The sequence below is a fragment of the Glycine max genome, chromosome 19, assembly GCF_000004515.6.
Source record: "Glycine max cultivar Williams 82 chromosome 19, Glycine_max_v4.0, whole genome shotgun sequence".
NCBI lineage: Eukaryota > Viridiplantae > Streptophyta > Magnoliopsida > Fabales > Fabaceae > Glycine > Glycine max.
In genome coordinates this window covers 43,286,568-43,312,952 of record NC_038255.2, presented here as the reverse complement: position 1 = coordinate 43,312,952, position 26,385 = coordinate 43,286,568, and the positions used below count along the sequence as shown (strand labels likewise).

Here is a 26,385-nt window from a genome sequence, read left to right as displayed (position 1 = left end):
GATCTGGAAACTTAATGATAAGAAAATAGAGTAAAGACTGACTAGCCAAGATAAGTACCTTGTTCGTTTTTCAACAAAATAAAGGTAAAAAAAGTTGGCAAAACGGCTCCCCATAGCTGGAACACACATTATTTAGCTTAATTTGTTTCCTTTATGCCCCCACCTATACACATATTATCAAACAGAATCAGGCAGGATTCGGATGAGGGATATAGTGGATGCATGCATGGCAAAAATAATACTATTCGAGTAATATTAAAATGAATTAAGAAATTTAATTAATTTAAGTAGTAATATTAAATTTATTAATGATTTGTATTGTTGCCTTAAAATTATCCATCAAATATATCATTACGATTCTATTTTTTAAGAAATTATTAGATAATTTTATACTATCACTGGATTTTTGATTTCAACTTTTAATCAATCTTTACATGATACACAATTAATTAAGTATTATTAACTTTTTTCTTGTAAACTAATAAATTAAATATGTGTCACATAAAAATGAGTTGATATCATAAATGAGTGGTGGTTGAAGACTACTTTAATAATTTTTCTAATTTTTGACCTTTTTATTAGGATAGAGTAGTAATTTACTTGTAAGTAATAGTTTTTTTTTATTAATTTTTTTATCCAAATGAGATAAGTCACTTTCGTAAATATGGATTTTTTTTGGTAAACTATTAACTATGATTTTGTTTTTCTTATTTATTTTGTAGAAGTTAAAAATAGCTATAAATTTTTAAGCTGTATATAAGCCATAAAAAAATAGGTCCATGAATGCGAACTCCTATTAAAAATGTAGGACTTATCTCGTGTAAGTTTTATTTTTAAAATACACTACTTGGTAGTTTTAAAAGCAAACTATCCCATTTTATTTAAAAAAACTCACAATCTCTTTATATTTAATTAATTAATGTATCTATTTAAGTTTTTATCCTTATAAAAATAAGAATTTAAAAAATTAATTTATTAAATATTATTTATTAACTAAAAAAATACATATTCAATTGATAATGTAAAACAATTTTACAGTATATTAAATTACAAATCACATGTATAATAAATATGTTGATTTTTATAATAATTATCTTAAAAATTATATAAATACTGATTATTGAATAACAATATAAATATGATTTATACTGTCAAGATCATTAAACTAAAAAAAATATTAAATAGTTAAGATTATTTTTTTAAGAAAAATGATAGTAAATAATTTAAAAGAGTCTTACCTAGAAAGAATCGATGCAAACTTTCCGAGCATTCCTGTAAAACAAGACCGGAATGTGTTTTTTTCATCCTTATGCATAATTACATATTCAACTTGCTTTTATTTTTAAACTTTTTCTAATATCTAAGCCTTTAATTTCTCTCTCTGCAATGAAGTAATACTAATACATATAACTGTTTAAGACGTTGTGGAGGAAAAAAATGATACATTTTGAAAATAGCTTAATGAAGTACCATGATATGTCTATATGGATGATAAAATTTCACGTCTTACCTAATTAAAAATCTAAAATAAGGAGCCCGTGATGTGTGGCAATGATGATGTACCTATATTCTTATTAGTAACATTAGCCGAAAGAAGTTTCTCTTCCAACCTGGAATATTGATGAATAGACAGATCAAGAATTTAAATCTTTACTAATAAGTGAGGTGCAATAAGGTATGATTAAAGTTATTAAATATGTTCTTTTATCTTATATCTAAATAAAGTTAGCCTATTTTCAAGGTTAAGTATGTACGTTACATGCCTGACTTGTTATAATGTATAGATATTTTGCGCTTGGATATAAAAAATAAAATCCATATAAAAGTAAAGCACATCTAACATACAAGAAATATTGATATTCATCTTCAAACATGATCTAGAGCTTTTAAACTGAATCTTGTATTGCGAGCATAAAGAAAAATGGATTTCATATAAAAACGTATATAACGGTAGTTTATTTACTAATTAATTAGTAAAATATACCCATCTCTTGTATTTACATATAAAAACATTAAAACTATTATTTTTACATTAATTTTATGTATGTTACAACATGGTTTATAGCATGACATTGATAGGTCATAGTGTTATACGACTCAAACGCACAAACGGTCTAAGACAAGTATACTGAAGAGGACACGGTTCTTGTAAAATTCCCTATCTCAAACTAAGGATTGACATACTAAACCAATATGATTAGATACATATTCTCATACAACCAATAAAGTGGAATGAAATAATAATTAAGGATCACATGCATGTCATTTAATGCAGTGCTATTGAAGTTAATGCATTGTAATTATAGCTCAGTAAAACTAAATAATAATACGTATCCACAAGTGGGGGACAACCTAAGTTGTCTATTTTCCAACTGTAAGCAGTGGTAGTACTTTTGACCCCCAAACGTTGAATTACAAAGCCACCAGTATAGTAGTAGTAATTTACTAGAGTATAATGTCATCCACATTAGTTTTTCGGACTTTCATACATTTTGTATATTACATTTACCACTGATTAAAATTATATGCATAGCACAATTTGATTATCACCTTTTTGTATGCTTTCCCCTACAACAATTTAATGGATACGATATTAGTCACATCCTTAAAGAGGCATGTAATTAGACATTTTACCCTAAGAATCAAAAGTAGGTAATAGAAAAATTATAATTTTTTTTATCAATAAATGTTAATTATAAGTATTTTATTACTGAAAAATATTTGAATTCACAATCTCTTCCTTTCTTCCTTCTCCTTTCAATCATTAAGTTAATTTTATAACTCCAAAAGTTTATAAAAACTTATGCTTCAACTAGCTAGACATTTCAATGTATTATACTTAAGTCTTGAATATTTTCATACAAATTGTGTATTAACGTGTTGGACAAGAATATCACCTAGCAGAATTGGGAAACATAGGAATAATAGTATGATTTTCGGTATAGGAAAGAGGAAGGTCATCACGGTATGTCCCACACTCCATTTCACGCCTATATGTAATTTCTTCACCCATTACCCCTTTTCACACAACTCTTCAATCCCTCTCCCTCTTCATCTCTTTTGTGCAAATGGCCAAATGTTTGGCACTCTCACTAATCATGGCAGGCCTCTTCATTGGCTTGGTGAGTCCACAATGGAACATATTGAACCCAAAATGGGGAAAAAGTGTTGAAGTAGTGAATCGTCCAGAATGGAACATCTTGAATCAAAGATTGAGAAAAGGGGTTGTTGGAGACAACTTGAAGAACTACTGCGAGAGTTGGAGGATAAATGTTGAACTAAACAACATTAGAGGGTTCAGTGTTGTGCCTCAAGAATGTGTGGACCATGTGAAGAAGTACATGACTTCATCTCAATACAATGTTGATTCTGTGAGGGCAGTGGAGGAGATTAGGCTCTACATGAGTGGATTCTGCACTTTAAAAGATGATGGCAAAGATTCCTGGATTTTTGATATTGATGAGACCCTTTTGTCCACAATTCCTTATTATAAGAAGCATGGTTTTGGGTAAGTGCCTAATGTTTTTATTATTATATATATAGTGCACACACATGTAACTAGTTTTTGGTTTTATTTTACTCTATAATCTAGAATCATGGGAACCGTTCAGACATTAGCTAGTTTTTAGTAACCATGATGACTACGACTAGGTGTCCACGATGCAATAAGGAGATATTGGATTAGTCTCACCAAAAAGTTCTTGCTATTGTTGTTTACTAGTCCGAATAATAATGTTTACCAATAAATATTATTCCGATTGGTAAGGATTGAATTTATATTTTATAAAAATGTGAGTTTAAATCTTATTATCAATGTGAAAACTTTATTAGTAAGTAATTTATATGTATTTCTATAAACACTTAATAAATTTTGAGACATGTCCTGACATTATGAGACTTCTAAGAAAAACGCATGGAAACTTTATTCAATAAAAAAAAATAATGTTTAGGCTACTTTTATCAGATGGGTTACTTAGGATATGTTGTCATGTTGATTGTTGAATGTTGAGTAGATTTAGTTGGTGCTATTTTTGTCCAAGTGGTGCAAAACTGGTTCATGACATTAATAGTTAAGATTTAACGGAATCAATTCAATTTTGTGGATTCAATTTCTTTATTTTATGCTCTGTCTTTTAGCTAGGAAGTGCAATCTGGGATGCGTCATTTAGTGACGTGTGTAAGTCACTCTAACCTTCTTTTATTTCCATTGACGAAGGTTCCTTCTCAAAGTTGTTTCAAGTTTCAAGAATTTAAGCCAAAATCCCGTCTTTGTGAAGATTATTATTCAAAGAATGAAAAAAGCTGTGAGTTAGGTAACTAGCTAATCTGATGTAACTGGGGCAATCAATCAACTTACATTTGACTCGTGAAGAACAATTATCTTAATCACAACATTGTAATTATGTGCATCACTTATGATTGTGTCAACTTCCACCCAAAATACAAAAATATAGTGTTTTAAAAGACTATATTGATTTTTTTTTATTGGGGGGTGGGGGATGTATATTGAATTTTGTTACTTGTTAGTCTTGGGATATTTAATTTTGAAATACCCGGATATTAATTTTATAGTCTTATATTAATATTAAATACTCTATTGGAATAAAAACTCTAGGGGAGAAAAGCTGAACGTAACATCTTTAGAAGAATGGATGAAGAAAAGCAAGGCACCAGCTCTTGATCACACACTCGAGCTCTTCCATGAAATCAAGAACAAAGGGTTCAAAATCTTTCTGATTTCTTCAAGAAAGGAAAACCTAAGATCTCCCACCGTAGACAACCTTGTGAGTGTTGGATACCATGGATGGACTAGGCTTACATTGAGGTAATTAATTTATTGTATTTTTTTCTCCTTTTATCAGCAATTGAGAATGAGTTATGGGGCCAAATTTCATACAATCAGAAATTTAACACATTTATACGGCAAACTAATTAACTGTCCGATAAAGATAAGATGACTATTGAATTTAATAATTATATGTTGTTAGTGTAAAACTATTTTACCCTCTTATATAAATCAGACTTAAAATATGCATCTAATTATTTAAACAATCTCATATTTATACAATGATATCAATTTACTAGTTCTTGAATGTAGACCGCGGTTATTGTGTCCACTCAATATTTATTCATTAAGTTAAGTGGTTTGGATGATTTCCATTGATTTTTACATAATATATAATTGAGAGTTATTATTTTTTTATAAATTAATTTTTTTGAGTACATGTGATATAAAGATTGATCGGTCTATAAACGGGTAGTGGTCTAAAGTATAAACCACTTAATAAAATTTCCCTAACAATTCTTAATAAATTACCTTTATTATGTCGGCAGGGGTTTTGATGATGAATTGGTGGAAGTGAAAAAATACCATTCCATGGTGAGGCAACAATTGGTTGATGAAGGTTACAACATATGGGGTATTGTGGGAGATCAATGGAGCACTTTTGATGGACTTCCAATGGCCAAGAGAACATTCAAACTACCCAACTCCATTTACTATAAAGCATAAATTAATTTCTCACTGTTTGCCTATTATATGAACATACTTTTAACTTTATTGGCATTAGCATAAGCATGAGGCCATAATACCCATAAGCTATTGTCCCTTCATCATTGCAAAGGTTTATGAATTATGGAACTTTTGATATTCTATTACTTACCCCATTGCACAAAATCAAAATGGGCTTTTATGTGGGAAGAGAAAAGGCTATTTAAAAGGGTCATGACGCTGTTGACAGCTTTATTTCTTTGCTACGACAAAGTAACATAACTCGTAGTATCTATTTTCTTCAGTCGGAATAGATGCCCGTAAAACAAAATAATATAAAAGCATCTTTCAAGTGTCACATGGTTGCTGACATGTTCTTCAATAACCTATTTGATGTTGTAAAAGAATAATTAAAAAATTAATTGGATTCTAAAAAGGTTAACATTGACAATTAACGATACTAATAAAATGTGGAAACAATGAGGACACCATGGCCCAAATGTTTCTCACCATGTCAAATTGCTAATTGTCCTAGTCTTGTTTTCTAGGCTAGCTAAACAAAGTGCACTCTCTCTCATTGTCAAAGCATTATTTATAAGAAAACAAAAATGCCCAATGGAAGGTGGGCGAGGGTCTTAATGATGACAACATAAAGCAGAATAGTTATTATATTAGTTTGATTTCAATCCTATTTTTTTTTCAGGTTAAACTGTTGACTTGTTTTTAAAATTTCTCATTTTAAGTTTTAGTATATATATATATATATATAAGTTACAAATTTTAGTCCTTACATATAAATCAGTTATTTTGTATTCACAAAAGTTAGTTTTAGTCTCTATTACTAACACAGGGTAAAATTTTCTAACTGTTTAGGGACAATTATAGGTACCAACCGGATAATTTAATCTTTTTATTTTTATTATATTATTAATTACACGTACCAGTTTTTTTTTCCTTTTCCTTTATTTTTTTTTCGAATTTTCTGTTTCTTTTCCCTTCACCTAACAAATGAGATACATTTAATATTTTTCAATCTGTCGTTGCCATAAAAAAATAATAGTTTTTTTTGTTAGTAAAAATTGAAAAAAGTTATAATAAAATTTACAATGATTTACGCATGTTTAACCAATTAAACTAAATTGGTGCTATTAAAAAGTTTAATAGTTTGCAAATGTGTTATATATTTTCAGTAATTAACTATTTGATCAAGTAAAAGTGACCATAGGAAGAAAAAACTAACAGAAAAATTGATGGGTTCCACTCTGGATTTCTTTGACCTCTGATTAACATTTTTAAATCACATAAAATCACGCAGTTAAAAAAAATAAAAGACAGCTAATCGGAGCCTCCCACCTGCATGCATTTTGTGCTAGAAAATTACTATATTGCTTAAAATAGAAGCAACTCAATTTTAAAAAAAAAAACAGATTTTATTACTTTTTTAGAAAATACACTTCAAAAATAGTAACTAAGATTTTAATGAATGGAGTACATCTTTAAAATATACTTATCTTTAATCTTTAATAATTCCTTATTTTTGAGGTTTTTTTTTTTAATTTCAATCTTTCCGAAAAGGTATTTCCAAATTCCAAGCATGGTAATTTGGGTCTGGTTTTTGCCTTTTGAGGAAAATGAAAGAACATTTTTCTTAATCATACGGTGCAAAGCAAACCTCACGTGTACACCGTTAGATATTTTTCTGTTCGCACTCACTCTAATCACCATTACAGCACATCACCACCTCAAACAAAGTCGTACGTTAGTAAATTATTACATTGGGGAATGTACATGGTACTACGACTACTACAACAACACCACCACCAATCCAATCACCGAGAGTGAGCTTCACGCGCCACATTGGCGCGTAGGGTTGCCAGCGGCTATTCCTCCAACCAAAAGAGGCCAAAGCCAAAGCGCATTCGTTCGTCACCGTTCACTCTCGCGAGCACCCAACCTTCTTCGCCTTGCCGGTGACGGAATTAAAAGCACCCGCCCTAGTCTGCATCGAATTCTTCAGCTTCACGTGAAACCCTTCTCGGGTAAGATTTTTGACGCGACTGATTTCGTGAAATTTCGGTTGTATTCTGTCTTGTCTGTTATTTGCGAAAACACCCTTTTCTTCAATTTCCCCCCCTTTTTTTTTGTTGATTTTGGGTCCAATTTGCATTGGGTCACTTCTATTCCTTTTCTTCGTGTTTTTGGTTTCACCCTTTAGCGTTGGCAGGAATTCCGTTCCTAATTTACCCAATTTTTTTTGTCAATTCAATGGGTTATTCGTTTGCATGCGTGTTGTTATGTACATCGTCTGAAGATTTGTTTGTGTAGTATGAATTGCTTTCTAAGGAATTTTTCTTCTTCTGCTGGTTTATTATTGGTTAAGGAGATGTTTAATCACCAGTTTTCACATTTTTTTAGATTATTTTTAATAAATTATGCTTCCTTGCGTGCTGTGCCTGTTGTTGGGAGCCTGGTAGTGGTGGCTTAGATGTTGGGTGTATGTGTTGTTTTCTGAGTCTTGACCAACCCTTTGAAGTTTGAACTGTGTGAAAATAGTGGGGATGAAACTGAAAATTGGTAGAGTTTGATACTGAGAGCATTTCGTGTTACTTATTGGTTGTCTATCATGAATAATATATATTTGCAGCTTTTGTTTTTCTGCTTAAGCTCGTCATTCTTGATGTGTTTGGTTAGTAAACTAAACCTGTACTGAGCAATATCAATGGCAAAATTTATTATGAACAAAGATGTTCTTACTTATATGAACATTTCAATGGGATGTGTAATTTTCAGACTTCGGTTTGTATTGCATGATGATTGTAATGTTTTTTTTCTTGTTCTTTTGGCTGGTGTTTTATCATACTAAAGGAATCATTAAGCATGCTCCCAAAATTTTCACTTACCCCCCTTCTTTTTCATTTCATGTTGTGATACTTGGAAGCAAGGAGTTTATTTTTTTCCTTGTTGATTGCTGTAGCATTTCAAAGATGTCTGGTTTTATTGTATCATGTATCAAAGTTTTGCAGCTTATTGTGCCAAATAGAATTGTACCAATGCATTATTTGGAGTCATAATTTAAACTATTGTATCTCCAATAGAAGTGTAACTCCTTTACTTTATATATTATTCTTACACATTGACAATCATTGTTTTAAGTAAATTAGCCATACCTCCCAATTTTTATATCTGAACCGTACACATAGTACAAAGCAAGGGAGGTGCAAATGAGGTAGGTTTTATTTTCCAATCAAGAAGGGTGTAAGTGTAATCAACACTAACTTCCAGAAAGTTATTTTTCATATTGCAAACCCAATGCATTGAATATTATCTTATACTCAACTTTTAGGTTTATGATTAACAGCTATGTGGTTTAAGGTTTTTAAATTGTTCATATGTTCCTTTTATCAAGTTTAGATTTGTGTTTAAGATTACCCATTCTGTTTATAGTCTTACATTCATGACGAGGTTTTATAATCTAAAGAAACGATGTTCTCACAAGCAAGTTGCTTTCTTTTTGGTTAACTTTTGATGCTAAAGTAGCTTTTTTTCTTTCATAATTGTGAAGATTGATGACAACTTGTCTGGTTTGGGCATCAAGAACAAAAAACAAGCTTTGTAGAATTTTACTGGTGAGCATTGCCATCCAAGGGAAAATGAAAAGTCTAAAGCTTTTACTAGTTTGACTAGATAACTGACACTTTTATCTTTTCAACTAACAATTTAGGAAAATTATGGAAGCACGTTCTGCTTTCTCTATTGACAGATCAAATGCTAAGCAACTCAATAACATGGGGATGTCTGAAGCATTTCCCTCATCATTGCCTGCCCTTCCATCGCCTCTAGAAGAGACATACCCTAAATTATCTGATTCTAAACCAGTTTTTATGGAAAAAGAGCTTAAAACAAAACCTTATACACATTCAAGTCATTTAACTTCCAGCGGAGCAGTTGGGCATATGTTTTCATCTTCTCCTGGATATTCAACTGATCTTCATCACTCATCCTTTTCATCTCATGAAAAACAACCTAGAAATACTCATTTTATTTCACAGTCATTAAGTAACATGGCTTCATTGCCATTATCTTATTCTTCAAATAGTGAACCGATACCTTCTACAACATCAACCCCTTATTCCAATGGAAACAGTGTTTCCTGGCATACAGATTCCTTGCCTAGCTTTCTCGATTTCCCTGCCAATACCTCCATTGGTAATAGTCAAGTAGAAAGCAGTGACTGCAATATCATGGCAACTGAAGAGTATTCTAAGCGAAATGATTGGCAGGAGTGGGCTGACCAATTAATCAGTGATGTTGATCCTTTGACTTCTAATTGGAATGATCTTCTTGCTGACAACATTCAAGATCTTGAACCAAAGGTTAAGTTTTTAATTTCTCAAACCAATATGAGCTTGCAGAGTATACTTATTAGCAATTTATTCAAGCAATATGTTAGAAACTCATTTGTTTCTTAAGGCGATGTACCAGGTCGCAAAATCATCTTCTCAACTTCCAATAGGACACCAATCCCAAAGCCATCAACAACTTCCTGCTTCATCTGGAGAAAATCGTGTTGGTGTTGCCCCAACTTCCTCAACAAATTCTGCACCTGCCAAGCCACGGATGCGCTGGACACCTGAGCTTCATGAGGCATTTGTGGAGGCTGTCAACCAACTTGGTGGGAGTGAAAGTATGTCTATCTTTCTCTCTTTTCAATGCAAGGCCTTAGTTTCTTAAACTTCTGCCTCCTTATTTTTCCCCATTATCTTTTTACAGGAGCTACCCCTAAAGGTGTGCTGAAGCTCATGAAAGTTGATGGATTAACTATATACCATGTTAAAAGCCACCTACAGGTATAAACAATTCGTTTTGTCTTCATAAGTTTGTTTCCTTTCGTGCTTTTGTTGAAAAATATTGCTCCATGAAATGCAGAAGTACAGGACAGCTAGATATAGACCTGAGTCATCTGAAGGTACTCAAGTAACATATGCATTGTATTATATATTCCTTATGTATACTGTATAGGTAATGTTTTGCGTGTTAGTTAGGATGAGGAGATCATTGGCTATTGAATAAATTTTGGATGTATGCCAAGTTGATAATTCTCATCAAATTTCATATTAATTGGATACTAGTTTGGTGTATATAAAAAAAATTGGAATTTACATAAAATATGCTTTTCAAACAAACAAGAAAGAAAATCATCTATTCACCTTATATTAGTTATATAGTAAGTTATTGAATGGTGTAAGTGAAGTCTTACATTGTTTCTAGTGGATCTTAAGCCCTTTGTCTGTAATATTTTGATTATATGTTTTTGGCTTCTCCTTTTGTTTATGGTATCAGACTTTTTTTCCTTCCTTTCCCCCTCCTAATTACTGTATTATGAAACCGTTTAAGATGCAAGTTCCCATGGAATCGTTTCCTATATTCTGCATAACCTAGTTGTGAACATGTTTAGAAGTGAATGTTGCACATGTATGACCAATACAGATACAAGTTTTGTATCCAGTAAAGTAAGACAGTGGAATTTGGCAATATGGTGAAAATTAGGATACAACGCCATGTATATGAACTCACATTCAAGTATTTTGGTATGCTCCAGCACATATGTAATAATACTTGTTTTTTTTTTTTATATGAAAATCAAAGAGAATAGAAGAGTTTTTGAACTTTCAAATAACTACCCAAGTGCACATTAACTGTATTTCCTTTATTTTAGTTTTAGGCTAAGATAAATTGGAGAGATTGTGAGACTTAACTCTATTGGTGTCTGTTATTGATCTGGTTTTCTGCATTTGATGTGTTGAAGTAGTTTGCCTTAAATCTCTTCCTTGAAATCTAGAGCAATGCTCCTTCTCTATGTAGTCCTATAATGCACAATTTGTTGAATACTGTTGGCAGGAGCTGCAGAGAAAAAACTAAGTCCAATTGAAGAGATGTCATCTCTGGATTTGAAAACGTACGTAAACGATTCTATTACTATTTAATTTAAGTAACTTCTCTTATGTCGTGTTGTATTTCCATGGAAATTGATACATCAAACTGTTTGGCAACATTTTGTTCTCTGATGTGACTTTGCTAATACGAGTATTCTCCTCTGATGTTAAGTATTTTATACATTTATCTTTAAATTTTACCATCACCGTCCAAATCAATCTAAAGGTATGAGAAAACATGGCTTTTAAAACTTGAAATGTGGGCTTAAGTTTTCCATTCATCATTGATGTTAGTTATTTGTTCTGTTTGGCGGGAAAAGTTGCATATCCAATCATGCTAGCTAGTGATTGCATCCTAGAGACTGACACTAACACTCACAGCACTGGCATGCAACTTTAATGGAGTTTTAGCCCTGTATGCTTTGTTTCTTCTATTGGCAGTAATTATCCAAATCTTATCACTTAACTGGAGAAGAGAACAGATAGATGGACAAAAAGGTAGGGGAAGCTTTATCGATGAATATAACTTATATAAGGAATAAAATAAAAGAGGAGGATTTTAGATAGACCGTCAATACAGTCTTCATCAAGGTTCTTAGTGGGTTATGATGTAAGAATCATGAAAGAACTTTGAGTATTTTCAAGGAGCCATCCCGGATTAGGGCTATGAGAGGATTAATATTTAATGGCACTATGTAAAGTTTTTTGGGCATATTTGACATGCAGAGACATGAATACTAATTTTTATGCTGACTTTATGACTGAATTGTTGACAGTGGTATTGAGATCACTGAAGCTCTGAGGCTGCAGATGGAGGTTCAGAAGCGGTTGCATGAACAGCTTGAGGTATGAACTCTGATCTTTTAGGAATTTCCTTCTGATGTGTTCATTGATTGTTAAAAGACTAGAAATTTGATTCAAAGGCTCGTTTGCAAGCTGCATTTCTGCCACAGTTGTCATGGCTATCAAAATTCATCATTTATAACTTAATGGAAATAGTGAGAATGAACTTTTAGGACTTACTAGCATTATGAACTTCAACCGATGTTTGTGAGCATGGTGAAAGGAATTGAGGAAAGTAACTTGCCTATAAAGAAAGGAGTTAATATTGTTTACTGTTTATTCTTATTTTTTTGTTTAAGTACAAAAGTTGTCTAATTTCTTAGTGGCATATCATTCTCAAAATCTCAATAAATGACCAGTCTCAATATATAATCATTAGATTAGTTTCATATCATTGTAGATAATTGCGGTACCTTTTAAGTAGAGAAGAATTCTCTTAGAATGTGGGTTTGGGCTTAACTTAACCCCAAAAAGTTAGCTTATAGGGGGAGGGTTGCCCCCCCACATATATACTCTATCTTGACACTATCTTTAGCCGATGTAAGACTTGGATTTTTCTCAAAACATCCCCTCCACCTAATACTTTTGGGCTTGGTGCATGGATAATATGGTGGGTGGCTCTTTTAATGGATCTAGGATAAGCTCTGGTATCGTCTTAGAATGTGAATTTGAACTTAATTCAACCTTGCAAAACCGACTTGTAAGGTAAGGGTTGCCCCCCACTTATATACTTTAATTTGGCCTTATCTCTAGTTGATGTGGGACTAAACCATTAAACCACCACCCTTAGTGTTGCACTTCAGGCAAAACCCCCAAAGGGGCTGCAACTAAGGCGGGCTAAGGAGTTTCCACAATTAAGGTGGCTTTTCCAATAAATTCATTAAGAAAGGAAATGGTAGAAATCAGGAGAATCCTGAATCTTCCAAAAGCTACAAAGCAAACAACAGCAAAGAGAGTGAGTGAAAAAATCAGCTCAAAAGAACAACCCATCCCCTTTGCAAGTCTTGGATTCTTAGAATTACACTTAAAAAACCACAAGGGAAACCTGCGAAGAGGCTATGAAAGTGCGTCCCATAAAAGTTGAGGAGGAATTAAACTCTAACATAATACACTGGGTTCTTTCGAAAAGTGGACACTTCCATAGCATTGATTTGTTCTTTCTACTCCAGAAACCTTCATAACCTGCAACATTTGGTAATTTCTGAACAGCCGAAATGGCTTACAGCCTTGCAACAAACTTGCCACGCTACCTCACAAAACAAAAAGAGGTGATATTAATTTTCTTTATGTTCTTATCAATTAGGTTGTTTCTCTTTGCTATTGCTTAAAAATTAGATACTAAACATAAACACAGCATGTTAATTTATAGGTGATGCCCATACCCTTGACTACTTGTAGAACAGATAGAACTATGCTCATTAAGTCTTGCAAACTTTCTTTTGAACCTTTTTTTTTTTTACCCTTTTAATTTTAAGAGGAATAAAAGAATATGGTTACTATAGTTTGCCATGTGGACTATGGGTATCCCTGACTACAATGGTGAGAACTTTTGTTTCTTCTTTGAGCATGAAACTAATTTCTGTAATATTATTTGGCATATAGGTTATGCCTAATAGAATTTCGGGGTATGGGACTTTTGTTATATCCCATGCATGAAATTTCCAAGGCATACTCACTTCTCTCTTATGGTTGTTCCTTTTTCCACGGTATGATCTGATACAGTTCTCTCCTATTTTCTATGTTAGATTCAAAGAAATCTACAGTTGCGAATAGAAGAACAAGGAAGGTACCTTCAAATGATGTTTGAGAAGCAGTGCAAACCTGGCATTGAAACATTTAAGGCATCATCGTCTGCCATCGAAAGTCAATCTGGAGTGTCTTCTGATGCCATCAAAGATTCTCCAGCCAAAACTGAATCAGAAACCATCAAGGTGGACCATTGCAAGTCAGGAGCTGATCAGGCTAATGGCATTACCACAGTTGAGGAAAGCGCATTGGAAGTGGGTGAGAAGCAGGATGCTCCTGAAAGTCAAGCTTCTGAGAATCCTGAGCAACATGCTAGTGAAGATAGTGCTAAAGCCTCAAAGCGTCCAAGGACAGAGGAGTAAGCCATATGGTCTACTGAATCAGCATTGAACTGACAAGACGATACTGATTCATTTAAGATTTTTATTTAGTAAGGAAGACTTGGTAGATTAATGTCTAGAGCTCCATAGCTTGAGTTCCCCCTGTCCTGTTGTGATCAATGAGGACTTGCATGTGTGTCTGTCATTTTGTTACAAAAATGATGAGTCAAATTTTTGACCAAGACGTTCTTCGAACTTCTTATTTAGCATCCATGTTAGGATGAGATTCTAGTGTACAGTACAGATAATGGCTACAACTCAAATCATAAGTGAGGATTGAACTAGGACAGTATCTTACCAAATACTACCACCCAAAATTCTATGTTAGTGCGTACATCTCCAATATGAATTGTTTATTTTAACTGTACCAAAATAATAAAAGAAGGGTACAATTCTAGTTCTTAAGTTTGTTTTTAACAAATAGTGCTGAAGTGCATATTTGCAGGTAGCCTAGGAATGTCAGCATATCCTCTGTTATTATTTGGCCATTTGTTTCACTTGGAATAGAATCATTCTTTCGATTGTTACATGTTTGCGAAGCAGTTATGAGGTTATTTTTCTTTCTGATTCTTGAGACGCATGCCACTCCCCCACCTTGTTGCATTCTACACAACAAAGTCATCTCTTGATTAGCAATAGAATTTCAGTTCAAAGCATCTTTTAAGCAAAAATAGTTAACCAAAAACTTATAGCCAATACATATAAGCAAAAGGCAAAAACAAAATGTGCTCAATGTAAAATGCTCTATCTATATGGCAAAAATAAATACACACATCCAAGCTAGTTTGCTTCACGCAAGACTGGTGTAACCAAGCATGTAAAATAGAAACATAGATACAGATGCTTCAATCATCAAACCTATCCTTTATTGTAATTTTAAATTTCAACTTCAAATACAATTCTACTACCGAATAACATATTTGTCAGAAAATAAAAACAAAACACATTTCAATCCAGAAAATATTTTAGCACACAGACTCTATCTATGAACTGTACAAAACACATGACTCCTCAATTGTTCTTAAATAGTTTATCTCGTCACCCTTAAAGGGTATTAACATTAACTCGGCGCCCTTAAAGGGTCTTAGCATTAACTCGTCGCCCTTGAAGGGACTTAGTATTAACTCGTCGTCCTTAAAAGGTCTTATAGTCGTATGATTATACAATCCATAGTTCATAACCCAATGCACACAACATCTCAATCACATACATATATACATAATTTATCACATATATTCGATCTCAATCACAATGGTATAATCTCAATTAACATGTTATCACACCTCATAAATCATATACACTTTACCTATGAACTATGCAATACACATAACTACTCAATTGTTTTCAAAATTATTTTAACTCGTCGGGTTCTCACAGTGAATCCCATCATAATACTCGTCGCCCTTAAAGGGTCTTACAATTGTGTGATTGCACAGTTCATAGCTCACAGCTCAATACCACATCTCAATACACATCTATTTTGCCATTAATCACAGGTTCAAATTATCATATACTCACAATTTGAATTACCATTTCATAATCTCAATATAACAATTGATACAAAAAGTTTATCACAACATGAGGAGTAAAACCCCTCAAATAATTTCACACAATTATACCAAAATCAATTAATCAAAATCATAGATATAAAAAAAATAAAAACACCAAGATCACTCTATTTTATCAACAAATTTGCATCAAGACATCAATATTGTATTTATAATAATAAAAGAAAAATTATAATTTAATAAACATCTCAAAATAAACTCAATTTAATTTTCTAAGGATCCTTACACATGTTCATTTTCATCCCAATTGTCCCTTACCTCTAAGCGGGCTCACGTGTCTTCCAATAGCGATAGCGGCATCTCTAGCAAGTTCTTTTTTCTCTGATTGCTTTGATAGGGTTCCCAAACGTCAAAGAGAAGAAGAGATTGAAACTTCCATTTTATACTGTCTTTGTGCGATTTTGTTTTTTCTCTCCATGGATATTATTGGGAAAATCCCAAAGGTGAAGGTGTGAGGAATTGAATCACTAACCACATATTATAATTTTATGACAATCCAACGGTTAAAGAATCCGAGATTGTAGTTTTACCAAAAACGTTTTTGGTTTCTACGGGAAAAGAAAAGGCTACGATGCAAAATGTATTTCTCTTAGCTCTGACATGATTTCGATTTCGAAATTCCCAATTGTGAGAATTTTTGAAAATGAGTTCCAAACCTGGTGCTAAAATTTCATGACGATCTAACGGTGGATGAGTTCGAGATCGTTGTTTTTCTGAAACAAGTTTGGTGGTATGCAGGAAAATGAGAGAGTTTTGGAAGGGGGAGAGGAAAACAAAATTGAGAGAAAGAGGAGACATGTGAAAACTACGCCTATTAGAATACTCATATCCTATTATTTATTTTTATTAGTTTATAAAAACAAACTCTATTTTATTTCCTAGAATAAATCATATATTTTTTTTCTTCTTCAGATCATTATTTTAATATAGCTATTTTTCTTTATTTATTTAATTATAAAAATCTTATCATTTTCTAAAACTTTATTGATTATTTTTTTTATTAAAAAGTCTTTTTAAAAATAAAATGTCACATTGTCAATTGCTGATGGTATTGACCCATCAAAATTGTTGTGATTGAGGTTGAGTTTGGTGAGGTTAGGGAGGGAAGCAAAATCCAAGGTCGTGAGAGTCCCAGTGAGATTGGCACCAGACAAGCTTATCTCTGAGACTATTGTTATTGTTGTCACAAACGATGACACCCCAATTGTAAAGGTTGCCAATGTTTGTGAGGGACCATGATGAGTGTAGAGAGAGAGGAAGAAGAGGCGATAGACTGTTTTTCCATTCGACAAGGGCTTCTGCTTCTGTTGTTGGAGATGAAGTGATTTTCAATGGAAGCAAGGATAGCAAGAGTATATGAAAGAGAAGAGCATGAACCTTTTGAAAACTAGTCATGTTTAGCATATGGCATATGGCCTCTGTTAATGTTTTACTCGCTTATATAGCGTAATTGTATAATTTCTGGGAAGGTTTCGGAATTGTCAAACATATTCTGACATGATAATCCAACTAGTTATCACTAGAGTCAGTTTTTTGTTGATAAAAGGCACAGAAGTAAATGTAAATATAAGGAATAAGGAATGCATTGTTGTTACAATGAAATGCATGCAAGCTGGATAGTCTTACTTGGAGTTGGAGTTGATTTGTTTTGTTGACTTTTTAGTATGATTTTTATTTTGAATCAGTTTACCCACAATCCAAATAGTGTATTCATATGTTTGCCTCACTTGCAACGATGCTTCCATATGGACAGTTTGGATCGGAATTAGGTTTCACTGAAAATATGAAATTATTGAACATTTATTTTGTTCTGGTCCAAGTGGTTGCCCGTTGCCATGGTCCCTTCATGCTTTGATTGTCCTTTGACTTTTCATGTTTCAGGGGTCAACACTATGGATCGGGTGAGACTTGAGAGAGCGGAGAAATCTCATAGCACGCAATGTATCTGATAAATTGCATTACATATTAGATAGAATTTTGTAACAGTTTCTTAAATGGTTACTTTTAAATGAAACATTTACGTTAGTGTTTTCTTAAATAGTTTAATGGTTATCACTGTAAACCAATAAGAAATTATCTATGATATAATTTTTAAGTGGAGATATTCAAATCTAATCCATTAAAAAAGAAAAGAAAAACTGAAAACCAGAGGAAATTATTTTTTTAAAAATTTTATTGGACTGTTTTTTAGTGAAATTTATTGGTTCGGTTCATTTTTTGGTTGGTATCTTTGAAACCAAACAGATAATATTTAAATTCTTAAAAATAAGATATAACACCATTTTCCTTTAATTCAATATGAAGATGAATCTGTATATATATTTTTATTATCATAATACTGTTAGAAATGATCATATTAAAAATATCAGTCAAGTCGAATAAATATATCATTTATTTTATATAATCTATTATAATTCAATACAAATATGAATCTATATATATATATATATATATATATATATATATATATATATATATATATATATATATATATATATATATATATTATCATGACACCATTAAAAATGATCAGTCTCTTCTCCTTATGTGTCCTCTTGTTTTAAAAGACTGATTTGATGTAAATGCCGGTGTTCTTTTCTTGGTGGTTGTAATTGAAATAGACCACAGAAAACAGGTACATCGAAGAAAATACCATGTGTTGAAGCCACTGCTGGGCAAAGACAAATCAGAGTTTTAGGAATACTATTCTCAATTATATCAATAATATTACATAAATTCTGAAGTGCAATATGATATCTCCTTTGATTAACTAGTAGGATATATAAAGTTATTTTTCCATCACACTTATTGATTCAGACGTATCCCACTTATCTCTCCCACCTTATGCATTCTACATATGTCAAAGTCAACTCTTAACATTTGAATTTCAATTCAAAGGAACTTCTAAGCATAAACACTTCACCAAAAACTTAAAGCCATTAAATCTTAAAGAGTGAGTGAGGGCCGAATCTGTCCCAATATTATTCACGCCAGATTTCAGTTTTTTTAAAAGGTTAAATTAATCATTTGCGTTTTAGTTCTATAATTTATACTTTAATTCTCTTTTAGTCCTTATAATTTAAAAGTGTTATTTTTAGTCTTTATAATTTATATTTTAGTCCTTATAGTTTGAAAGTGATCTTTTTAGTCTTTATAATTTGTATTTTAATTACCTTTTAATCTTTACTTTAAAAAATATAAAAATAATTAGTTATAAATTAATTATAAATTATCAACTATTTTTTTATTATAAATTATCTTATGATAAATTAGTTACGAATTACTTATTAATATTTTTATATTTAATTGTAGTTGATAATATTATTTATATTTTGATGTTAAGGACTAAAATAAAATTAAAATATAAAGTATAAGGACTAAAAAAATCACTTTTAAACTATAGGAATTAAAAAGGAATTAAAATACAAATGATAAGGATTAAAAAAATCACTTTCATAACTATAGGGATTAAAAGATAATTAAAATATAAATTATAAGACTAAAAAAACCACTTTTTAACTATAGGAACTAAAAAAATAAAAATTGTGACCAAATAAATACTTTAACCTTTTTTAAATAACTAAAAAATTAAAGGGCAACTATAAATAAATAAACAAAAGATAGAAACTCATAGGTTTGGTGTAGTAACGTAAGGCTTTGGTGCGTTTATATGTGGGAGAATGATTATTTAATAGGAAAATTTGTATTCAATCTCCCTACGGGTAAAATTTCCATAGACCATCAGCAGTTATACATCACAAAAATAAAGGACAGTCATGCATCACAACAAAGAAAATAAAAAATAAAAGACAGTCATGCATCACAACATGAATACAAAGTACTCTTTTATCAGTGAAGTGAAAGACATTCATGACTCAGAACAAAGAAAATAAAAAATAAAGGACAGAAATAAAGTTTTCTGTATGCAAAATGCTCTTTTATCTATAAGGCTAAAATATATATGCACACACATCACTACATCAGCAAGTTTGCTTCACCCTATGAAGCACCAACACCGACACGGACACCGGACACGACACGGATACGGACACGTGGACACCTGTAATGTCCAAAATATAGAACGTAATACGGGTGTTGTGTCGGTGTCGAACATTGACACGGACGCGTGTCGGACACCGAACACGACAAGGGACTGGAGTGTCCGTGCTTCACATGACTAGTGTATTGGAGCATGACTAATTTAAACATAGATAGCAGATACTCCAATCATCAAACCTATCCTTTATTGTAATTTTAAATACAGTCTTACATGACACTATTTCTGGAACCCTGCAAGCTTGCTCATTGTTATCATGCCAAATGGCTCTGCAAGACAAGCCTGTGTAGTAGCCGATAGTTCTTGTGCCACAGCACGCATCATGGGTCTGGACTCTGGAGCCGCACGTGTGCATGCCAAAGCTATGGTCATTGTGAACACTACTGCTTCTGCTAATTGGTCCGTTGGTAGTCGAAGCCGTTGGTCAAGCACATCCTTCAGTAGCATCTGAGGTTCCTCCATTGATGACAAATACTTGTTTGAAGACAGCATAGTCAAGAGTTCTCCAGGATGCTTTCCCATCAATATCTCCAACACCACCACTCCAAAACTATACACGTCACACTTGTCAGTGACTCTCATTGTTTGTGCTAGTTCTGCAAATTTCAAATTTTATTTGTGACTGATCTAACCCTTTAATTTATATATGTATACCAAGAGTATAAACATGCTGAATGCAACTCTAAACCACTGTATATGACACGAGTATATTAACACATTGTTTAAAGAAATGAAATAAAAAAAAAATTGTAGTAAGAAATAAACTATTCATTGTACCTAAAATATAAACCATTTAATACATATGTTTTTAAATTATTAGAAACATTAATAACATAGACTATATAGTATATACACTAGAATTTAAAGTTGTTGGATCATGTACCTGGAGCCATGTAGCCATAAGAACCAGCAACTGAGGTCCATGTTGAAGTGTTGGAGCTTAGCAGTTTTGCAGTGCCAAAATCTGCAAGACGAGGTTCTAAGTCCGAGTCTAGTAGTATGTTATTCAATGTAACATCCCGGTGCACAATGGGTGGGGAGCAATCAGTGTGCAGGTATGAAATTGCATGTGCTACTCCCTGCACAATTTTCAGCCTTGTAGCCCAACTTAGCTTCAATTTCCCTTCCTCTCCATACAATACTTTTGCCAAACTTCCTCTGTCTACATGTTCATAAACCAAGAACATTTGTCCCCTCCAAGTACAGAACCCAAAAAGCTTGATTATATTGCGGTGCCTCACTCCTGTAAGAGATCTTATCTCATTCTGAAAGCTCTGGCGGTTCACAGCGGGAATGTCGTCAGAGTCTAATATGTTGAGCCTTTTAACAGCAACAACTTGACCTGTGAGTAACTTTGCTCTATAAACACTTCCAAATCCTCCCTTTCCAATGCAGTACTTTTCATTGAAATCATCGGTGGCCTTAACAAGATCAGAAAATGTGAATTTTCCATCTCTTCCCCACACCATGCTAGTAGACTCATCACTTTTTTCAATTCTTTTGGATTCTTCATCAAGGTGTTTATTGGCGTGCCTCAGCCGCTGGCAAAGTAGGATTCCAACACCAATCATCCCAATAAATAAGACACAAACTGGTATGATAACACCAAGAAGAACTTTTTTGTTAACCCCTCCAGAATTGTCTGGGGAAAACACTTTGGGACAAGTTAATCCTTTTACCTCACCACACAAACCTGTGTTCCCTACATAGGCTTCAGCTGTTGCTGTCTGGAAAATACCACCTGTGGGGATCAAACCGCTCAAGTTGTTGTGAGAAAAATCAATAGATTGAAGACTGATCATGCTTGAAAATGATTGTGGGATTGGCCCTGATAGATGGTTGTGTGAGACATTGAGAATCTCCAATGATGCTAACTTTCCAAGGTTCTGCGGAAGGTCTCCCGAAAGAGAGTTGCTGCTGAGGTCCAACAAGATTTGGAGTGAGAACAGATTGCCAAGTTCATATGGAATCTCCCCAGATAGATTGTTATGGCTTAAGTTCATACTCAATAAGTTTTTGCAATCACTGAGCTCTCTAGGAATGCTTCCAATGAAGTTGTTATTTGATAAATCAAGAAAATTTAGCTTAGCCAATCTCCCATAACTCTTTGGGATTTCTCCTGATAAATGGTTATTGCTCAAGTTCAACTTGAAAAGTTGGCTTAGATTTCCAATTTCAGGTGGGATATTGCCAGTGAATTCATTTGAATGTAGGCTTAGATGCCCTAATTGAATCAACTTTCCTAGCTCAGATGGAATTTTTCCAGAAAGTTTGTTGCTTCCCATCTCCATCTCAGTTAAATTGACACATTCACCCCACTCCGGGGAGAGCTCCCCGACAAGCTGATTTCCACTAAGTGAGATAAAAACAAGATTTGAGAGTACTCCAAATGAATCTGTGATGTTTCCAGTGAACTGGTTATCATCAAGCCGAATTCTAATTAGTGACGAACAATTTCTCAAGGACTTTGGCAGTGGCCCTGAAAAGCTGTTGTTGTTGACTGCCAAAATAGTTAGCTTGCCATCACTGCACAAGCCAGGAGGCAGTTCTCCAGAGAAACTGTTGTTTGAAAGGTAGATATGAGTCAAAGAAGGATTACTCTTTCCAAATTCTCTTGGAAGGCTTCCAGTGAAGTTATTGGTGAACACAGAAAATTTTTTTAGAGCAGTTAGTTGAGCAATGGTTTCTGGCAACTCCCCATGCAAGTTATTGGTGTTGACATCAAAGATTTGCAGTGAGGTTAGGTTTCCAATATCCATGGGAATGGTTCCAGAGAGATCATTGAAGAAAAGATTCAGCACTTGAATGTTTGTCAGATTCCAAAGTGTTAATGGAATTGGACCTGAGAATTGGTTTTGTGAAAGGTCTAACTCTATCATTTCCTTCAGATTTCCAATCTCTACAGGAATGGGACCAGAGAACTGATTATTGTAGAGATAGAGGAAGTTAATTTTTTTCAACAGGCCAATTTGTGGAGGAATCCTTCCTGTAAAACTATTGTTTTGGACTTGCAAGGAAATCAATTGAGTCCAATTAGAGATGAGCGAAGCAGAAAATTGACCAGAAAAGGAATTATCTGATAATCCCAATTCTGATATTTTAGCCAGATTAGCTAACGACAAAGGTAAAGGACCAGACAAACTATTCACTGCTAAACTCAAGAAGGATAGATTTGCACATAGGCCAAGCTCAGAAGGAATTGTAGAGTTCAAAAAATTTATACTGAGATCAAGACGCCATAGCTCCCTGAGTTGGCCTAAGGAAGAAGGAATTTTACCATGGGCAAAAATGTTATTCAATTCAAGAATTTGAAGCCCAGATATCAATCCTATCTCAGTGGGAACAGAACCATTAAACATGTTATTACCCATACGAAGTTCTTTGAGATTAGAAAGCATAGACAAGTTGGGTGACAGTTTTCCTATTAGCCCTGTGTTGGTGAGGTTGAGGTATTCAAGCTTGGGCAAATTGCTATACATGGATTCTGGTATTGTGCCAGTCCAGTGATTCTGTGAGATGTCAAGGTATGACAAGTTCTGGCACTCAAGTATGAAACTTGGGAATTCACCAGTGAAGACATTGAGATGCAAACCAAGGCGAGTTAAGGAAGGCATGCCTGAATATTGGGACCAGTCTGGAGGAGTTATAAAGTAGTTTGAGCCAAGGTCCATGTACCATACCTTAGGAAGATTCATGAGCTGATAAGGAATGGTTCCATTGAGATTGTTGTTGTAAAAACTAAGATATTGAAGTTCCCTTAGCTGGCCTAGCTCATTAGGCAGTGTTTCTTCAAATAAGTTGTTTCCCAAGTCCAATAAACTGAGCTTGGAGAGGTTGCCAATTGCTGATGGTATTGACCCTTCAAAATTGTTGTGATTAAGGTTGAGTTTGGTGAGGTTAGGGAGGGAAGCAAAATCCAAGGGAGTGAGAGTCCCGGTGATATTGGCATCAGACAAGTTTATCTCCAAGACTGTATTGTTAGTGTTGTCACAAGCAATGGCATCCCAATTGCAAAGGTTGCCAAGGTTTGTGAGAGACCATGATGAGTTTAGAGAGGGAGGAAGAAGGGATAAACTGTTTTTCCATTTGACAAGGGCTTCTGCTTCTGTTGTTGGTGATGAAGTTATTTTCAATGGAAGCAACGATATGAAGAAGAATATATGAAATAGAAGAGCATGAACCTTTTGAAAAGTTGTCATGTTCAGCTTATGGCGTGGCCTTTATGTTAATTGTTTTACTCTCTTATATAGCACAATGAATTTCTGTTTTAGGTTTTGGAGTTGTCAAACATTCTGACATATAAAATTAGTAGCATGTTTCTGTTCGTAAAAGACAGAGTTAAATGTAAATATAGGGAAAACGTAACTATATCGTTTGGTCCAGGTATGTGGCTTGTAGTGGTGTGATCATAATTGTGTCCCATGTTTTTTAATCAAAGAAATGCATTGCAAGCTAAATAGTCTTACTTGGAGTTGATTTATGTGGTTGGCTTTTATCGTTTAATGTTATTTAAACAAGCACAATTCGATTTTATTTTCCACCATCCAAAGAGTCTATTCATATTTGATAGTTGATACTATATATATTTCACATGTTTCAGTCTAAAGAGAATGGCAGTGTTTGGAGCATGTGCAACGAAGCTTCCATATGTAGGACATTGTGGATCAGAATTGGATTATCTATGGTTGAAATTTCAACTGCACTAATCTTCACCGTCTAAAATATTTTCTATTCATTAAAATTATAAAACTAAATGCTTGTTTATAAATTATTAACGTTAGAAGATGGAACTGCATGAAGGTGCAGTAACGTTATATCACAACTGTAGAGGATTGTGCTCTGTTTGGATCTCACTAAAATGTCAAATTATTGAACGTTTATTTGGTTCCGGTCCTCCAACTCGTTGCCGGTCCTCCAACTCGTTGCCATGCATGGTCGCTTCATATATATTCCTTTTGACTTTTTGTAATGTCCTTTACCCTTCACATATATGTACTAATAATAAAAAGAATAAGAAATTATAATTAATTAAAAAAATTTAAAACACATTTAAATAAAAGTATTTCAAAAGGATAAAAGGTTCATATTCACTTTTTTAACATTATAATAAAACTTGTCCAAATAATTAATAAATCATCTTGACTCAAAACAAGGTCGTCCAAGACTTCATGCAATTAATATAAAAATTTATATCTCAATGTCACATTCTATCAAAGCATTGTATTCTCGCGTCCTCTAGGTTCTTCATAGTCATCCACTTAATCATCTGCTCCCACAAACACAAAGTTCAAGATCATCACAAGATCCAAACACAAATAGAATACGGGGAGTGAGTTATCACATTCCTAGCTAATAGAGAGAAACGAAACAACATAGATATACATTTCATATAAATGAGATACAACTTACTTAAACATAACTCACGTCATTTCACCACTTTGTCGTGTAACATCACATCACAACACAACATGTCTCATTCATTTTTGCAACATTCACGTACTGAAGGATCAAAATACAATATTACTAAATCAATCAATATCGATCAATACATAAGCGTTATGCAACAAATACACTAAGATTCAATCTTATATGCAATGTGGTATTATGTCAGTTAAAAACCTCGTCGGACACCTAAGAGTACATGACAAGACAAACCACACACTAATAAGTCAAGTCACTCTCACTAGATAAAATCATAAGGAGACCAGTTACGGTCATGTTGTTTTGCAAGAATGTTCCAACCATGTGGGATCAACACAGATTTAAAGGAGCACTCAAACCAGATGTATTTACCCCCAAGGTCTACACTCCGAAGAGTCTATTAGGGTCTCTCCCTCCTAATTCAAGTCCAACCCAAAAAACATTTTAGCACACAGACTCTATCTATAAATTGTATAAAATACACGACTCCTCAATTGTTCTCAAAATAGTTTTATCTCGTTGCGCTTGTGATTAAACTCGTCAGGTCTCCATAGTGGTTCTCATCACAATACTCGTCGCTCTTAAAGGGTCTTGTAGTCGTGTGATTGTACGATTCTTAGCTCACAACTCAATGCACACAACATCTCAATACACATATATATATTGCAAGTCAATACATACTCAATTTATCATACACTCGGTCTCAATCACAATGATATAATTCCAAAGTAACATGTTATCACACCTCATGAATAATATACACTTTACCTATGAATTATGCAATACACACAACTACTCAATTGTTTTCAAAATTATTTTAACTCGTCGCGCCTCAAAGTGATTCAACTCGTCAGGTTCCCACAATGGATCTCATCACAATACTCCTCGCGCAAAAACTCATTACCCTTAAAGGGTCTTACAATTGTGTAATTACACAGTTCATAGC

General features: G+C 33.4%; 3 protein-coding genes across 3 annotated transcripts; 2 read left to right on the top strand and 1 right to left on the bottom strand.

Annotated features, from left to right (window-relative positions):
- Nucleotides 1-3,024: 3,024 nt before the first annotated feature.
- Nucleotides 3,025-5,726, top strand: LOC100811100 (haloacid dehalogenase-like hydrolase). The gene is made up of 3 exons (NM_001255316.2): nucleotides 3,025-3,508; nucleotides 4,616-4,825; nucleotides 5,335-5,726. The coding sequence occupies exons 1-3, from the start codon at nucleotides 3,069-3,071 to the stop codon at nucleotides 5,510-5,512; spliced, it is 828 nt and encodes a 275-aa protein (NP_001242245.2). The 5' UTR covers nucleotides 3,025-3,068; the 3' UTR covers nucleotides 5,513-5,726.
- Nucleotides 5,727-7,250: 1,524 nt separating this feature from the next.
- On the top strand, nucleotides 7,251-14,798 carry PHR32 (MYB-CC domain-containing transcription factor PHR32). Its single transcript, XM_003554250.5, has 9 exons — nucleotides 7,251-7,530; nucleotides 9,054-9,117; nucleotides 9,213-9,864; nucleotides 9,974-10,175; nucleotides 10,262-10,338; nucleotides 10,418-10,457; nucleotides 11,390-11,447; nucleotides 12,201-12,270; nucleotides 14,013-14,798. Exons 3-9 carry the CDS (start codon nucleotides 9,220-9,222, stop codon nucleotides 14,373-14,375), a joined length of 1,455 nt encoding a protein of 484 aa, XP_003554298.1. The 5' UTR covers nucleotides 7,251-7,530; nucleotides 9,054-9,117; nucleotides 9,213-9,219; the 3' UTR covers nucleotides 14,376-14,798.
- A 4,708-nt stretch (nucleotides 14,799-19,506) lies between these two features.
- On the bottom strand, nucleotides 19,507-24,251 carry LOC100809137 (MDIS1-interacting receptor like kinase 2). Its single transcript, XM_003553459.5, has 2 exons — nucleotides 20,902-24,251; nucleotides 19,507-20,614 (listed from the first exon to the last, which is right to left on the bottom strand). The coding sequence occupies exons 1-2, from the start codon at nucleotides 24,215-24,217 to the stop codon at nucleotides 20,238-20,240; spliced, it is 3,693 nt and encodes a 1,230-aa protein (XP_003553507.1). The 5' UTR covers nucleotides 24,218-24,251; the 3' UTR covers nucleotides 19,507-20,237.
- Between the last annotated feature and the right edge of the window lie 2,134 nt (nucleotides 24,252-26,385).

What these genes read in the sequence shown, in the direction of transcription:
- LOC100811100 (NM_001255316.2), top strand. Translation starts at nt 3,069, where the DNA reads ATGGCCAAATGTTTGGCACTCTCACTAATCATGGCAGGCCTCTTCATT. An exon ending in TATAAGAAGCATGGTTTTGG is followed by an intron (nt 3,509 to 4,615) that starts GTAAGTGCCTAA and finishes TAAAAACTCTAG; the next exon opens with GGGAGAAAAGCTGAACGTAA. An exon ending in TGGACTAGGCTTACATTGAG is followed by an intron (nt 4,826 to 5,334) that starts GTAATTAATTTA and finishes TTATGTCGGCAG; the next exon opens with GGGTTTTGATGATGAATTGG.
- PHR32 (XM_003554250.5), top strand. Translation starts at nt 9,220, where the DNA reads ATGGAAGCACGTTCTGCTTTCTCTATTGACAGATCAAATGCTAAGCAA. An exon ending in TAGACCTGAGTCATCTGAAG is followed by an intron (nt 10,458 to 11,389) that starts GTACTCAAGTAA and finishes TACTGTTGGCAG; the next exon opens with GAGCTGCAGAGAAAAAACTA. An exon ending in GGTTGCATGAACAGCTTGAG is followed by an intron (nt 12,271 to 14,012) that starts GTATGAACTCTG and finishes TTTCTATGTTAG; the next exon opens with ATTCAAAGAAATCTACAGTT.
- LOC100809137 (XM_003553459.5), bottom strand. Translation starts at nt 24,217, where the DNA reads ATGACAACTTTTCAAAAGGTTCATGCTCTTCTATTTCATATATTCTTC. An exon ending in TTATGGCTACATGGCTCCAG is followed by an intron (nt 20,615 to 20,901) that starts GTACATGATCCA and finishes TGAAATTTGCAG; the next exon opens with AACTAGCACAAACAATGAGA.